The sequence below is a fragment of the Benincasa hispida genome, chromosome 1 (assembly GCF_009727055.1).
Source record: "Benincasa hispida cultivar B227 chromosome 1, ASM972705v1, whole genome shotgun sequence".
NCBI classification, from domain to species: domain Eukaryota; kingdom Viridiplantae; phylum Streptophyta; class Magnoliopsida; order Cucurbitales; family Cucurbitaceae; genus Benincasa; species Benincasa hispida.
In genome coordinates this window covers 63013560-63028801 of record NC_052349.1, presented here as the reverse complement: position 1 = coordinate 63028801, position 15242 = coordinate 63013560, and the positions used below count along the sequence as shown (strand labels likewise).

Genomic DNA, 15242 nt, shown 5'->3' with positions numbered 1-15242 from the left:
ATAATTTAAATTAATTAAATTTGATGTATAAAATAAAAGAATAAAGAAATGTACTGTAAGAGGAGAGAGAGATTGTGAATGAAAAAAAAAACTCACCGTTAGATGGGAATCATTCATGGGTATAATCGATGTAGGGAATAGCTTATTCCCATGCATCCATTTTCAACCTTATTCTCATGTCAAAAGTTACAAAACTTGTACTAAATAGGGATATTTATCCTTATCCATTTTCAATCTTTTTCCATTCTAGTTCCCTCGATCCAAATGCTTCCTTGTAAACTTAACATTTTTTTTTTAGAGATTATAAAGTCAATATCTAATCTATTGTCTGTGAATAGATTAATGGATGGGACAAATATTCTTTTTGGTGTGTTTTTTAGTTGTTTAGGGGGCTTTTTAATTGTTTGAAACTAAGCTCCAACTTATGAAATAATTTGGTGTAGTAAACATCCAATGTTTTTGTTTCTTCCACAAAACAAGAGCTAGTATAACATTGTCTTCAATCGGTGAGCGTTGGTAGAGCTGCACAATTGAATTGTCATTTTATACATCCAGACAAAAAGAAGTATCAAATTCAAAACTATACCGTCATCTAAGCTCCATTCTTCTTTGTCAAACGTTACAAATTGAGCTAAATGAGCAGATATGTGAAATTGTTCCTTCAACTTATTTAAATTTTCAATTTAGTAATGTATAGTACTTAACATTATGAACCTTTTGACATTGTAGTAGCTACTAGTCAGAATCTATTTCTTTTGTAGCTTTGTTGTCTGCATCCTTGTTCTGGAACAATTTAACTTAAAACTTATTAGATATTCGTTGAGTGCAATATTGATCAAGCTTATGTTTTTTTTTTTTTTTTTCCTTTTTATGAATTCTATAGATTTTGGTTTAAAATATAAAAATTACATTCAAAAGAGAATTGAAATTGTAATCACTGGTGTAGTAGCATATGATATATCAGGTAGATTGTTTGATCTTATTTTTGGTTGGCCATGTATCTTATGATTTCCCACTGCATAAAAAAAAGTATTATTGATTTTTCACGTGCAAAAGCAAAGATACATGGCCAACCAAAAACATACATTTAATATAAGACAATTATCGACAAAAAATAGGTGAAAAGCCAACATTGAAGATGGATGTTCAATGTTGGTTGAAAACCAACATTAAAGATGGTATTCTAATTCGGTTGAAAACCAACATTGAAGGTAGCTAGCATTCAAATGTTGGTCATGTATAATGTCAGTTGAAAACTGACATTAAAGACAATCGACATTGAAGAACTTTTATAACACAATCTTCGATGTTGGTTTTCAACCGGCATTGTAACCCTATAAAGTCAATTTTTAATCGACAATAAAGATCAGTTTTATAGTAGTAAAATTCTGCATCTAGGGAGAACAAATGTTTTGACTCCATCCCTATTCTCGTCAAAATGTTCTATATTAAAAATGGTTATTTATGGTAACTAAAGTAAACAAAGATTTGAAAAAAATATTTTAGTAACTAAGGTATTGTCTAGTAGAAAATCTGAAAACAAAATTTGAAAAAATATCATTTTTCAAATATGTGTTTGATAGTGCATATTTAGATTTTATATTCTAATTTAAATCATCATTCTAAATCTATTTCATATTATATTGATAAACCATAAAACTAGTCGTAGTTAAACACTAAATATCAGGTTAACTATAAACTATTATTAATTGATTTATAAACATATAAAGGGTCTGCTGGGTTAAATATGCCACGCTCACCCAAGATTGATTGAGCTACATGGCAATCTAGGCAGATGACCGACATAATTTTTGGAATATATATATGTTAATTGTTTGTTGTAAAATTATTATTTTGTAATATTATATAATTTATACTGCATTACATAATATAGGTTTAATTTTTTAAAAATAAATTGAGTTTATAACATAACATATTCGGTTCCAAATGTTATTATCTTTATTTAACATCATTTGCATTTTTAAATTTAAAATTTAAAATTTGAATATATCGAAAACATAAAAAATGTGACTTTTAGAATTTGCAATGAAACCAGTTTTCAAAAAAAGAATCTAAATTATCGGTCAAAATATTTTTTTATCAAATCTGAATCTAAAAACATAAAACATAATCTAAGTCGTCAATCAAACTCTAATTGCAACCTGTATATTTTATTAGAAACAATTGATGTGTAGTATGGTAGTATCAAATTTCAAGAAAGATCAACAAAGGTTGAATCTGACTCGTTGACATCTACTAGCCGTTAATATTCAAGTTGATGATGACATCACAAAGGTTAATTATTTGGGTTTCGATGTGATTTCTTTGGCATCTTCTTGAAGTCAAAAAGTGTTCAATATATTTTAATATATTAATATTTAAATGTGTTAGCATGGCCAATATAACAGTAGAACAGAAAAATAATATAATAACTAAAGAAAATTGCATGTAGAAAAAATTGAATTTGGGTCTATTATGTTAGACAGTGAATTTGATAATTAAAATGACTTTATTTTATACTAATATAAAAACACAATAAAATTGAGGGAGACTCGAGTTTCGAAGTCTATAATAAATTCGATCCCGATAGAAAACGTCATATAGATCTTTTAATTTTGGAGTTAGAGATATCAAGAAATTGTTTTAAAGAGTCGGAAAAAGACCGGGGAGAGTCCCTTTTGGGAACCATCAAATTCACTCTCAATTTCTCCCTCAAAGTGTAAGTCCTTCTATTCTTCCCACCATTGTTTCTCCTCTCATCCCCACATCTATTTCTGCATACAAAAAAAACCATTACTCAAACAAATAAAAGCACTTTATAAGAAAATGTGTCTGACTTCTTTAATGGCATGTTTGTTGTAAGTTATTTTAAGATTATTAAAATTACATTTGTTATATTTAAAAATCACTTCGAAATAAGTCTATACCTATTCAAAACTAATCTAATAATAAACACATAACAAAATAAATAAATATATAATTTAAGAAAATTTGCAAATAATAAAATCACTTCGAAATTCGTCTATACTCAACCAACTGGACATAACCTTTGCAAATAATAAAATCAAAATTTTAGCTTCACAAATAATAATAATGATGTTAAGAAACAAGTTAAATTATAGATTTTGTGTATAAACACTCAAATTTGTATCTGTCTAACCCTATAATATTTAGGTATGAAAGGAAACTAGTAGTAGATGACCATTGACTCTATAACTTCTGCAAATGTTCCCTTATTTACAACTAGATCAACTCATGATAGTTGAAAATTATAAAATATTTATTTAATAATTTAAATTTATTTTTTTGAATTTTTTGTTTTCATAATTTTGTCCACAAATAAGAGACATTTTATCGATATTTCTATCAAAATTTGAAAAACTTCATATTTTCGTCGACATCACATTATAAACTTAGGTAAAAAAATATATTTCCTAAACTTTGGAATGTGTAAATTAAGTATTTTATTTTTTGGAATAAAGAATTTTAGGATTCGGATCATAAATATTTTGATTACAGCACATTCTAATGTCAATTGCAAGCAAATTCCAAACATAGACTATTTAATCATAAACACATATTACATGCCGGTTAAATTATAGTCTAAGCATTATTTATGAACAAGTTTTAGTTACAGAAACGAGGAAATTTCTTTTCAATTTTCAAGAAACTCAGTCAATGGCGGGAAGGAAAGATTCAAAGAATCAGAAACACTTACCTGGATTGGAGAAGAACCACAAAACAATGGCGCAGAGAAGCAAAACGAGCGGAATCACATGAACGGCAGTTTCCGCGAACTTCACTCGCGCTTTCTCTCGCTTCACCATTTCCACGACCGGATCGTTCATTGGGAGCTCACTCCCGTTATCAAATGACGATGAAAATCGCAAAGACTGCCCTGCCTTCGAGGACGGGGCCGGCGACGGGGACGAATGCGAGTAGTATTCATCGGAGAATCGGTTCCAGCTCACCGATCGGTACATTTTCTTTTCTTTTCTGTAAAATTCTCTTTGGCGATGAGGAGATCAGAAGGACATGGAAGAGGCCGAGAAGTGAGACTGAATGTGTGTCGGTGCGTGAGATATGGTGGTAACGGCAGGGAGAAAATGTAGCCGAAGCAAGAAGAATCGGCTTTTGAATTGCAACTAATCTGTTTGATATATGACCTGACTGACGGCCGTGCACGTCAATTGGTAAATTAACTTGACTTTTCTCGAATCTAACTTTGTATATGTTTTCCATTCGTGTACTCATCATAAAATTATATAATCTATACATATACTGCCTTGCGAAGAAGAAATATATGAGAAACATGTGGATGAATTTTTTTTTCTTCCTTGAAATCGGGATACATTTATAATATTAATTAATGGTATGTTTAGAATGACTAAGGTAGTCCGGAATTATTAAAACTAGGGAGTTGTTTAATCGTGAGGCCTAAAAAGTTAATAAGTCATGAAATTGATGTTTTTCTAACTTGTTGCGGTCCTTGAGTCAAACAAGTATTGGAGTCATTCCAACTCCTATTCCTTGTGTCAAACATGCTCTAGGTGCTTACAAATATTTTTTTTTCTACTGAAAAACTCTTAGATACTCATTCTATATAGGTCCTATGTGATCCGAACTTATTTATACATTTTAATATCTTTTTCCTTGTTATATTCAAAAGTTGCAGGATGGGGATAACAAACCATGAACCTTTGAAATTATAATAGATGTCTTATCCACTAAGTTATATTTAAATGTTTGTTTGTACAATTTAATTAATGTTTCCATAAAGATATTTGTTTTTTACTATTTCAATTTTTTATTGAATCATCTTATATGATTCAAAGTATACATAGGGAGTAGATTCACATCTACCACTCATAAAAGTTGAGTATAGATGTCTAACTATTCAATTTATATCCAAATCAATGTGATTTCACACATCCCATATTAAGTACATCTTAACATCTCCTGTAACAACAACATTTATTTGATATGAAATTGAAAATGAAAATAGAAAAGAATAAATTGAATAAGTCACGTGCAAATGCATGTGAAAAATACACTAGTATATAAATTAAGAAAGAGAACAAACATTCCACATGTGGTGAAAACAGAAGCATTAAAAAAATCATCTCAACCCTTGAGACAATCCCAATACAAATTTAAGACCCCCATTAAAAATATAGTGTTGTTGAGGCAACACAAGAAAAGGGAGGAGAAAACGTTTAATCCTACATAACACCATGGCTAAAGAGAAACACTCGTTCTTGTCTTTTTCTTCATTTCTACCATATGCATTCTAGTTTTATTGTAAGTAATTAAATTTTATCACCTTCATAATAAGATAAACTAAATTCAAACATCACTTTAAAACCTGAACATTAATCCTCGATTTTGAGTGTGTTGATGAAGCTCTTTCCTTCAGCAAGATCATTGCTGGAGAGGAATTTGAGAAAATCGTCGAAGCTGCTGTCTTTATACTTTATAGGATTTTGTTCATCCACAAGTTCTTCTGCAGGCTTCATTTTCTCGTCCATTCCCAAACTGTGCAGACTGGTAATGGAGATTCTTGCTCTCTCAGAATTGACAGTAGCTCTGTGGACGACTCCCTTATAAAGACCATTGCTCAGAACCTCCACATGATCGCCCAAATGGACCTGCAGAGCACCAGCAATTTTTGGGACCATCTTCCATGTCCCATCAGCCGGGTCCATGATTTCAAGGCCCTGGTTGCTTTGAAGAACTGTGGTTATGCAACTGTAGTCTGTATGTGGTGGCAACCCAAGTGCCACCCCTGGCTGTGGACATGGCGGGTAGCAGTTTACTGCCACTACTTGGACTCCTTCAGCCATTTTGCTGCTGAGGTACGTTGGACTTAAACTCAAGCTTTCAGTTATTGCTTCCATTATCTCTAGGCTCACTTTTCTCACCACCTTCGTGTATTGTCCCATCTTTTCCCTGAAACGGTTGTACATATATATGTATATATACATACATATAATAACAAGGACATATCTCTGAAGAAAATATGCACCTAGGATTCTTATAAAATTTCAATTTATATGTGGTTTTTCTTATAGCAAAAGATTAAATAATAGTTTTTTTTGGAAGCTTAGGGTGGTGGGTCAGTGATATTTTTTTATTTATTTTTAGATACTTGTTGATATTGATGTTTTCATCCAAGATTTCAATATTTTCTTCGGTATCACTCCTTGTCTACAAGTAAAAAGTGCTTTCATAAATTGTCATGTTTTGATTGTCATTTATTGGTGTGTATTTGACTCCTATATTTATGATTCATCGAAGAAGAGTGCCTCAATATTATGTTGCGTATGTGCATTAAAAAATCCAAACTTTTAGACCATATTACGCGTTAGCATATTATATAAATTAAAAGCAACATTGTTAGCTGGAAATCTGGCTCAAAGGCGGCAGCATATATGCGGTGCTTTCTTTTGGCGGTTCAATTGTTTCACTGTATTTTTGGGTTGAATTTCTTTGAACAGCCTCCTCGTGTAGTGCTAAATTTTGCATATGATAATCTGGAAGAGAAAAATAAGTGAAGATAGGAGAACTAAAATATATTTAGTTACCTATAATTACGTGGATTGGTGGGCCAGGAGTCTATCCAATCTTCCAATGGATGAGCATAGTGTTTGAGGAAGACTCTCCAAAACTTTATTTTATCTACTCCATCTTTCAAGCTTGTCCCATACCTGACTGCTTTGCGAACATCATCTGACTTATACTTCATCTTCTCCTTTAGTGGTAAGTTGAAGAACTCATTGGCTTGGTTGAGTGCTTCCTCCATTACTGTTTCACTGATTCCATGATTGATTATCTGAAGAAGAAAAAGATTTAATTAGTTAATAGAGCTAATTGACATATATATATATATCTTTCTAGACGCCCAGAAGTGAGAGATTGTTAAATGATATATAATTAAATTTGTCTTCACCCACTAGTTTAAATTTTTGGGTCTATTAGATTTAAGAAATACGAATAATGGAACTAGGTAGAAGTATTAACAATGCTAGATAGGGTAGGTTGGTAGCTTGAAATTACTTACTTGAAAGAAGCCTAGGCTAATGCAAGCTTTTCTGAGCTCTTGAATGGCTAGGGACCTTTGAGCGGAATCATTTGATCTTAGAGAAGCCATGTCAATGATAGGAACAGTGGCGATCTCCGGGGACAAACTGGCGCGGTGTGGGGCAGGAATTACATAAGCATTAGGGACATAGCTGAAACCTTTCTCTTGTGCAGTCTTTCCTGTGGGAAATGAGCCTGTGCCTGTGCCTGAACTCTGACCATTGAACTCCATGTATTAAAGATTGAATTTGGAAATAAGTAGGAATGGAGTAGAAGAAAGACTAATATTGTGGTTTGTGGAGTTTCACACACATAGTTGGGTTTATATAGGAATCGTTGTATCTTTTGTTGCTTTGAATGGAGACCAGAATGGATATCCAGTGAAAAGGAGGTCTCTGAATTAAGCTTTGAACTACACTCCAAAACATTACTTTTAGCATATAAATTGTATTCTACTTTATAGATGGGAACCAAAAACAAAAGGAAGGGTACTAATTCTCTTCTTTGCCGTAATCTGTTTATTAAAAACTTGTACTAAGATTATTTAACTCTTTAACGAGTATTTTGAATTTATTTTTGTTTTTTTTTTATTAGTACGTAAAATTTTGAATTCACATCAAACAATTATTATAATGGATCGATAATGTATTTATTATTATTTTTTATTTTTGTTAAATAAAAACTGAATTATAAAAATATGATAAAACTATAAAAGAACAGGTTTGTATTAATATAATGAAGCTGTAAAGGAGTCGAATGATTTGATGGTTTTGGTCAAGTAGTATATGGGAATAAAACTGGAGAACATTTATGGGGTGAGAGTTGGGGAAATATTTAAGTAAAAAAATAATTATGTCATAATATTAATAATAAGCTATAAATATGGGAGGCACCGCTTAGGAAAGCAGCAAGTTGAGAGTAAAAAGAGGAAGGAGAGAGAAGAGAGCTATGAGGCGCAGATATTTTATGTAAGGAAAAGAATCCGTATCATATACGTATTAGATACTGATATTTCTCATATATGTATCCGATGAATAATTTGATATATTTATTTTTATGCTTATTTTTTTAAAGAAAAAAAGTAAATAACTCATCTAATTTTTTTTCAATCTAAAACTAGGCAACCTATTTTTTTAAGCAAGAGAAAAGGTACCTTCAATGTATAAGTATCCTCGTTTTTTAGAAATATATAAAAAAAAATGTGTATCTTTCAACGTATTCATATCTTAATTTTTTAAAAATGGATGGATTTTCGTATCCAATGATATTCGTATTGTGTAGCTGTATATGTGTTTCATAGATAAAGAAAAAGGAATGAGATAAGAGAATAAAAATTATTATTATTATAATAATTATTATTATTTTTCGGAATTTAAAATGCAAAAAGATTTAGGCGTAAGAGAAACGGATTTTGGTACGTTGTATGAATTATTGAACCCGTTTTTGTGCACCTTGATGTCTGTGTCCAGGTGCGCCTGAAACTATTTTAAAATTTCTCTCCTCTTTATATTTTCCTTTTGTGTTATATAAATAAATAAATCGATATTTGATAGATATTTTGGGTTCAAAAGTTTTCATCTTCTACTTAGGGATGCCCCTCCCTCTTATTTCATTTCTATGGGATTGGAGTAGGGATTCTCTGTACAAATTGAATATTTCTTAGGAAAAAAATCTTTGTTTGTTTTTTTAATTTATTCATTTTTAAAATTTTTAATTTTATTATCCTCCTTGATAAAATTTATATATTAAAATGATATTTTCAATCATTTTTTTTATTAAAAAAACTATAAAAAATTTTAATAAAACCGTCCCTGTTCCTCTTTAATCAACAAGAAGAAATTTTTTTCTACTCCCTTCTCCATTTTTCGTTTAATTAGAGATTTCTTACTTTTTTTTCGAGGCAAATCTTTCTAGGACCTGTAAATCGACATCTTTGCTTCTATTATCTTTATGAGTATAAATGATCTCATGGTTAGATCACCAAATTGGTACTTGTGATTTCATTTTGAAAATTTTGATTTGATTTCTTTGCTTTGGGTTTGGTTTTAGTTTGATCTCTCTTTTGTTTTTTGTTTTTTACTTTTTTTTTTTTTTAACGTGGTCTCCATAGTTTGATAGTTTTGGTTATATGGTCTATTTTCTTTCCCCCATCAGTAATTTATAATTTTTTTTCTCTCCTTTTCCCTCTCCTTTTAACTTTTAATACAACCAACCAAATAAGAAACATCAGTACATTGTTATTTAAATAGAAGTTAAGAACCAACCAACCAAATAAGAAACATTAGTACATTGTTATTTAAATATAAATTATGTTATTTATTTATGGTATTGACTTGATATTGTATGAACAATTTGATAGATTAAATTATAGGACTAAATTTGTTGATGAGTAATTTTGGTTCAAAGTGGTTGGATTGTGGAGAAGTCAAGTGTACCTATTTATATCTTCTTGTGACTAGGGGTAGTGTTTCCTTATTTATATCTTTGAGGTTCTTGATATTGATCTAGCCTAACGCGTTTGTATGTGAGTTTTGTTGGTGTCAACAAATAGAATGTCCAGGTCAATCGTTTAACCTGACTTACAACTATGGTTTATTACCTCTTTTTGGAGTCAATCACTTCTCAACTCGACTATCAAAGCTTTGAGAACTACCTTTTTCTCCTTCGACTCTTGGGCTTGTCAAACTTCGAATGGACTTTTCACTTAATTCAATCCTTAACAAAATTGAAAAATTTAAAACTAAAGAAATTAAGTTGAAATTAATCTCATATTATTGAATCGAGTTAATAGTTTTTGAACTATATGGATATAATTCGAGGTTAAGAAAATTAATCTATTTCAAAGTGGTTTAACTAGCCAAATTCTTTTATTTTTATTATTATTTGAGTCCAAAGATGTTAGGTGAGAAGTTGAACAATGGACGGTTTGAGAAAATTAAAAGAAGTATATCTTGAGGTAGACGATGATCGTTAAAGATCTCCTATGTTAGTTATGGTTGAGGGTGAGGCGTGGAGGACATGGAATGCAGATATGCAATATATATATATATATTATTTTTAACTTTTTTAATATAACAGTTGGAGGGATAGGGATCGAAGCTTTGAATTCGAGAGACGAAAACCATCACTTTGACATTATTTTTAAAAGTGCTTCCTCAACATTGTAACAAGAAAATGAGATACTTATATATGTATGTATATATAAATATTGAAAACAAATGAGTTTCTCTTTTCTTAATAATATTATCATTCTTTTGTAATTATAATGTCAAGATCCAAAATGTTTTACTTAATACTATCATTAATCTAAATTATTTTGCAAAAAGGAAAAAAGTTAGGATGAATATTTATTTAGATAATTAAAAAATATCTTTTGCTTAATATAAACCTTCTAGAATTCTCTCCACTTGAATCCAGGAACATATCTAAGAAGAATATTATTGTCTCTCCGACATCTATAATAAATAAAGTGTCGTAAGAAATCATATATAAATTTTTGTCGAGACGAACACGATTTCTGACTAGATGAGAATAGTGTTGCAATAAATGTTAATGGATTTATAGCGAGAGATTATTTGATGAATCAAATTGAAAAGTATTCGTATGTCTGTTTATGTCAAGTGCCAAAATAGAAAGAAAATAATATTAACATCTCACGCCGCTTTACTTGTCGTTATTTAATCTAGATATTGATATATTAAAAAAAATTATTGCATTAATTTATGATATAAAACTAGCCACAATCTATGATGCTTAGATATTATTTTAGCATCCAACAATAACATTGATATTCTAGGGTAAAGCTCAATCCATTCATAATGCAACTCAAATTTCCTGGCTCTCTATTTTTTTACCTTTGTAGAAGAAACAAAATCCAAGGAATCCAATTAAAAGAGTTAACTAATTTCCATCCATAAATTTAGTTTTTTTATTTTATTCACTAGACTAATCTATGTTCAAATTGATAATAAATATAATCATTTTTAAATTATAAGATTAAATCTTTTCTTTCAATATAATCATTTTGTGGTTCCTTTGCCAAAAAAGAAAAAAAAAAGGAAAAAAAAAAAAAACAAAACTTTTGTGGTTACAATTAACAATATATCTCATTTATTTATTTTTATTCGATATATTTGTCTTTTATTTATTAGAAGATCAACTATAGAAACATAGAAAATATCTTTCTATCGATAAATTATACACCTCAAATATTAAAATGAGTAAATTTTATTTTTTAATAGAGCACAAGAGATTTGATAAAAGATATATATCCAATATTAGAGTAAATAACCTTTTAATCGATCATTATATATAAATAATAAGTTTCACAAACTTTGTTTTTTTGGCGGAGGTAGTTCCACAAAACCAACCAACATGAACATAATTTAATTGACATGAACTTATATTATCAATCTCGAAATTTGAACACTAATTTTCTACCATGTATATTGTGAAAAAAACACAAAATCAAAAACCAAAAAATACATGAAAACAACAGAAGTGTATACTATTCTCTGTTTCCTAATATATATTAAATATATATTATTTCTAAAACTTATCCAACCAAATAATTTTCTTTATTAAAAAAATAAAAGTGTCCTTGTTCACATTAGCCCATGTACTTGAACATCTTTCTTCTTCCAAAAAGTCAAAAAGAATATTAATTGTGAAAAAAATAATAATAATAAAAATGAAAGGCTTTGCTTTGCCTATTCATTGGCTTCATTGCAAATGCCCCATTTTCTGCTTCCTCTTCCTCTCCCATTTTGATCTTACTTCATTATATTCTTAACATTTAGTTTGGCACTGAAAACTTTGGTATACTTTATTATATTATATAAATATATAGACACACAAACTCGGACTATCTATGACAAGTTATTAGTTTCAAGCATTCAAAACAAACTCTTATATTAATACGTAGCATTGATAAATCTGTATCTACATAATTTATGTATACGAATAATTCATATGTATATACAAAATATTATAATAACCAACTCTTTGAAATACTATTATATTAAGTCATGAAATGTTGTTATATCATGAATAAACTTTTGTCTATATTATTATCGGATACAAATGATCATGAAATAAAAAATATATGTATATATTTATTATGTCATTATTCAATCTCAATACTTATTTCTATTGTGTACAGATTATTAGTTTGAAGCATTCAAAATAAACTCTTATATTAATATATAAAGATAACATGTTATTGATGAATTTGTACCTATGTAATTTATGTACATGGATACTTCAATATTTATAAACTATTTTGGTAATAAGTTCTTTGAAATACTATTATATTCAGTTGAAGAATATTGTTACATCATGAGTAAGTTTTTATAATTATCAACTACAAATAATTATGCAATACAGAAATATATGTATACACACTTTTTATGTCCTCATTCAATCTCAATACTTATCTTTATTGTGTATATGTGTGTGTATATATATATATATATATATAAAATAATAATAAAATCATAGGTTATAAGAAACTATACCATAGTATTTAAACATAAAAGGGAGTCATTTACATAGATTATTGGATATTTTTAATTTAGATTTAATATTTAGTGTGATGTAATAGACTCTTTCAAAAAGTAAAGTTCATATGATTTTTTGTTTCCCTTTCTTACAAACAGAAAACTTTATATTAAGTTATGATGTGGATTTAACATATTTATCCATTTAGTCCTGTAATATAACTATATTAATAATTAAATATCTATGTTTTTATAAATTAGACATCAAAATTCATTTATATTTTTAACGCTTTGTTTGGTAAGAATTTTATTTTTAGTTTTCTGTTTGAAATTTATGATTTTTTTTTTTTTCAATTTTTCAATTTTTATTTCCTAAATTTTTAAAAATTTAGTTAAAAAACACTTGAATACGAAATCAAATTCTAAAACATTGAAAATTATTTATGAAAACTATTTTCCCATCGAATTTTAACTTAGGTTTTAAAAATATTAATAGAAAGTAAATAATAAAACTTAGAAACCTAAGAAAGGAATATTTATAAACTTAATTTTCAAAAACAAAAAGTTAAAAAAAAAAAAAAATTATTACCAAAAAGCCATGAACCAATTGTTACTCTAAACTTTCCATTTTTGTCAAATTTTATATAATCTTAAATAAGTTTTACAATTTTTATCTTTTCTTTAGTCTTTCTATTTAAGTCACTAATTTTAACAAATATAACCATGTAAAATCTAGGTAGACTCACTAATTTATTAAATAAAAATTGCACAAAATTAAGTTGGATTAATACATAAATTAACTATCGAATAATTTATTCAAACTTACAAATTTCAACAAAAATTTAGCTCTAATATTATTTTTCTTTGAATTCCTGTCAATTTCTATATATTTTTTTTCTTTTTACATGATGTGTTTTATTATCAATTGAATACATACGAGAATTCATTTTTAACAATTTTTTTTTTTTTTTTTCGCGATAGCAAACGAAAATTTATCAAATGGTCGGAATTGCACAATTTTTTCCCTTCAAATTTAGGTCTAAGATTTGGAACATTTATCTAATTTGAAATGCAATTGGATAAAGTTAAGAGTTTATGATAAAATATATATGTATACATGTTGATAAGATTAGTGGCAAAATTAATATTAATGGCGAAATGTGGTAAAGGAAATTCACATACCTTTACATATTGCAATCAATGAATTTTTACTTTGAAAAATATGTCATCTACAAAATAATCAGACACACACATCAGTTTGATCCTTACCACATATATTCTAACTCTAAGTTGGTTTTCAGGAAGGGGTTAAATCAAAATTTTTAGAAAAGAAGATAAACTTACATGATGTGGAATTATCATGTTGTATACAATGAGAGCTAAGCTTAGAATTTCCTTAATCCTTTTATGAACAAGACTTGAGAAAGCTAGATCAGAGGTGAAAAATAAGGGCCTACCAAGTATACAATCCAAAGAAAGGGGTGAGGTGAGGCGAGGCATTGGGCTAAGACGACCCAATTACCTTGTCCACTCTTCATTGGTACCTGTCATCAACTCGTTTTTTAATTTATCCATTTAGGATGAGACAACTTTTACAGTTTTATTGTCAAACTTTGACTTTCTCTGTTTAATCTTTCACATAGTCCAAAAACTACCTATAACAATTACTTATTACAATTGAAATTAATTTTTTCCTAACAAATTTTTTTTATTACATGTGTAGCAGATTAAATTTCTAAATACCTAGTAATGAGAACTAATAAAATTCCAATAAATGATGTATAGGTGAAACTTTTTAAAGAGGTAAAAGATCTAATTACATATATCGATTTTCTTTTTGGACCAGTTTATCCACACCTTAACTAATCTCATGGGATAAATTGCTTGATCCTACAACATTTGATTGTCAAGAAAATCCGTATGATATAAAATCCTAGACATGTAGCCACAATGAATTGAAATCATATTTGATACTTCAATTCTCAAACAATAGAATTTTATAATATTATTCGAAGCAGTCATTAAAGCAAAATGGAATTGATTTGTGAGGTTGTTAAATTCGATATATTCTTCTAAATTCCATCGTTTTAATTGATGAGATTCTTGTGAGTTCTTTCTCTTAAGATTTGTTTTCTTTATTCTTATTTTTTTTTAGATTTTATTTGGTGAGTTGGATTGTTTTGTTTCGTTATTGTCTTATCATTCTTATGGTTGATATTTGTTTGTGTCTTAATCTCAAACTTTTGGATCCATTAATTTGTTCGTTCTTAGAATTCAATAGATGAAAAAAAAAACTTAATAATGTAAATTAATATTATTTTTTAAAATTAAGTAGACAAATTGAAGTTAATTTGTAATATCCACAAACATTTTTTCATATTAGATTTTCATCACTTTTTAATACTAGCAACAATATCTAGTGAACACATGATGCAATATTGATTCTTTTTTTTTTTAAAAAAAAAAACATAGATATGAATTTAAAATTATGGTTTAAACAAAAAAACAATATTTATAAATTAATGAAATAACTTTATTATTTCCCAATTAAAATGTTAACTATTGAAATTAAGTGAATATTTGAATTTGATCATTAAATCAGTTTCAACATTTACATTTTCTTTTTTTTTTTCAATAAAAGAATCCCAATGTTTGATTAATACA

The 15242-nt window shown here is 28.3% G+C and overlaps 1 protein-coding gene across 1 annotated transcript; it reads right to left on the bottom strand.

Moving 5' to 3' along the window:
- Positions 1-5372: 5372 nt before the first annotated feature.
- LOC120079162 (flavanone 3-dioxygenase 3) lies at positions 5373-7333 on the bottom strand. The gene is made up of 3 exons (XM_039033569.1): positions 7061-7333; positions 6585-6832; positions 5373-5949 (listed from the first exon to the last, which is right to left on the bottom strand). Exons 1-3 carry the CDS (start codon positions 7310-7312, stop codon positions 5373-5375), a joined length of 1077 nt encoding a protein of 358 aa, XP_038889497.1. The 5' UTR covers positions 7313-7333.
- Between the last annotated feature and the right edge of the window lie 7909 nt (positions 7334-15242).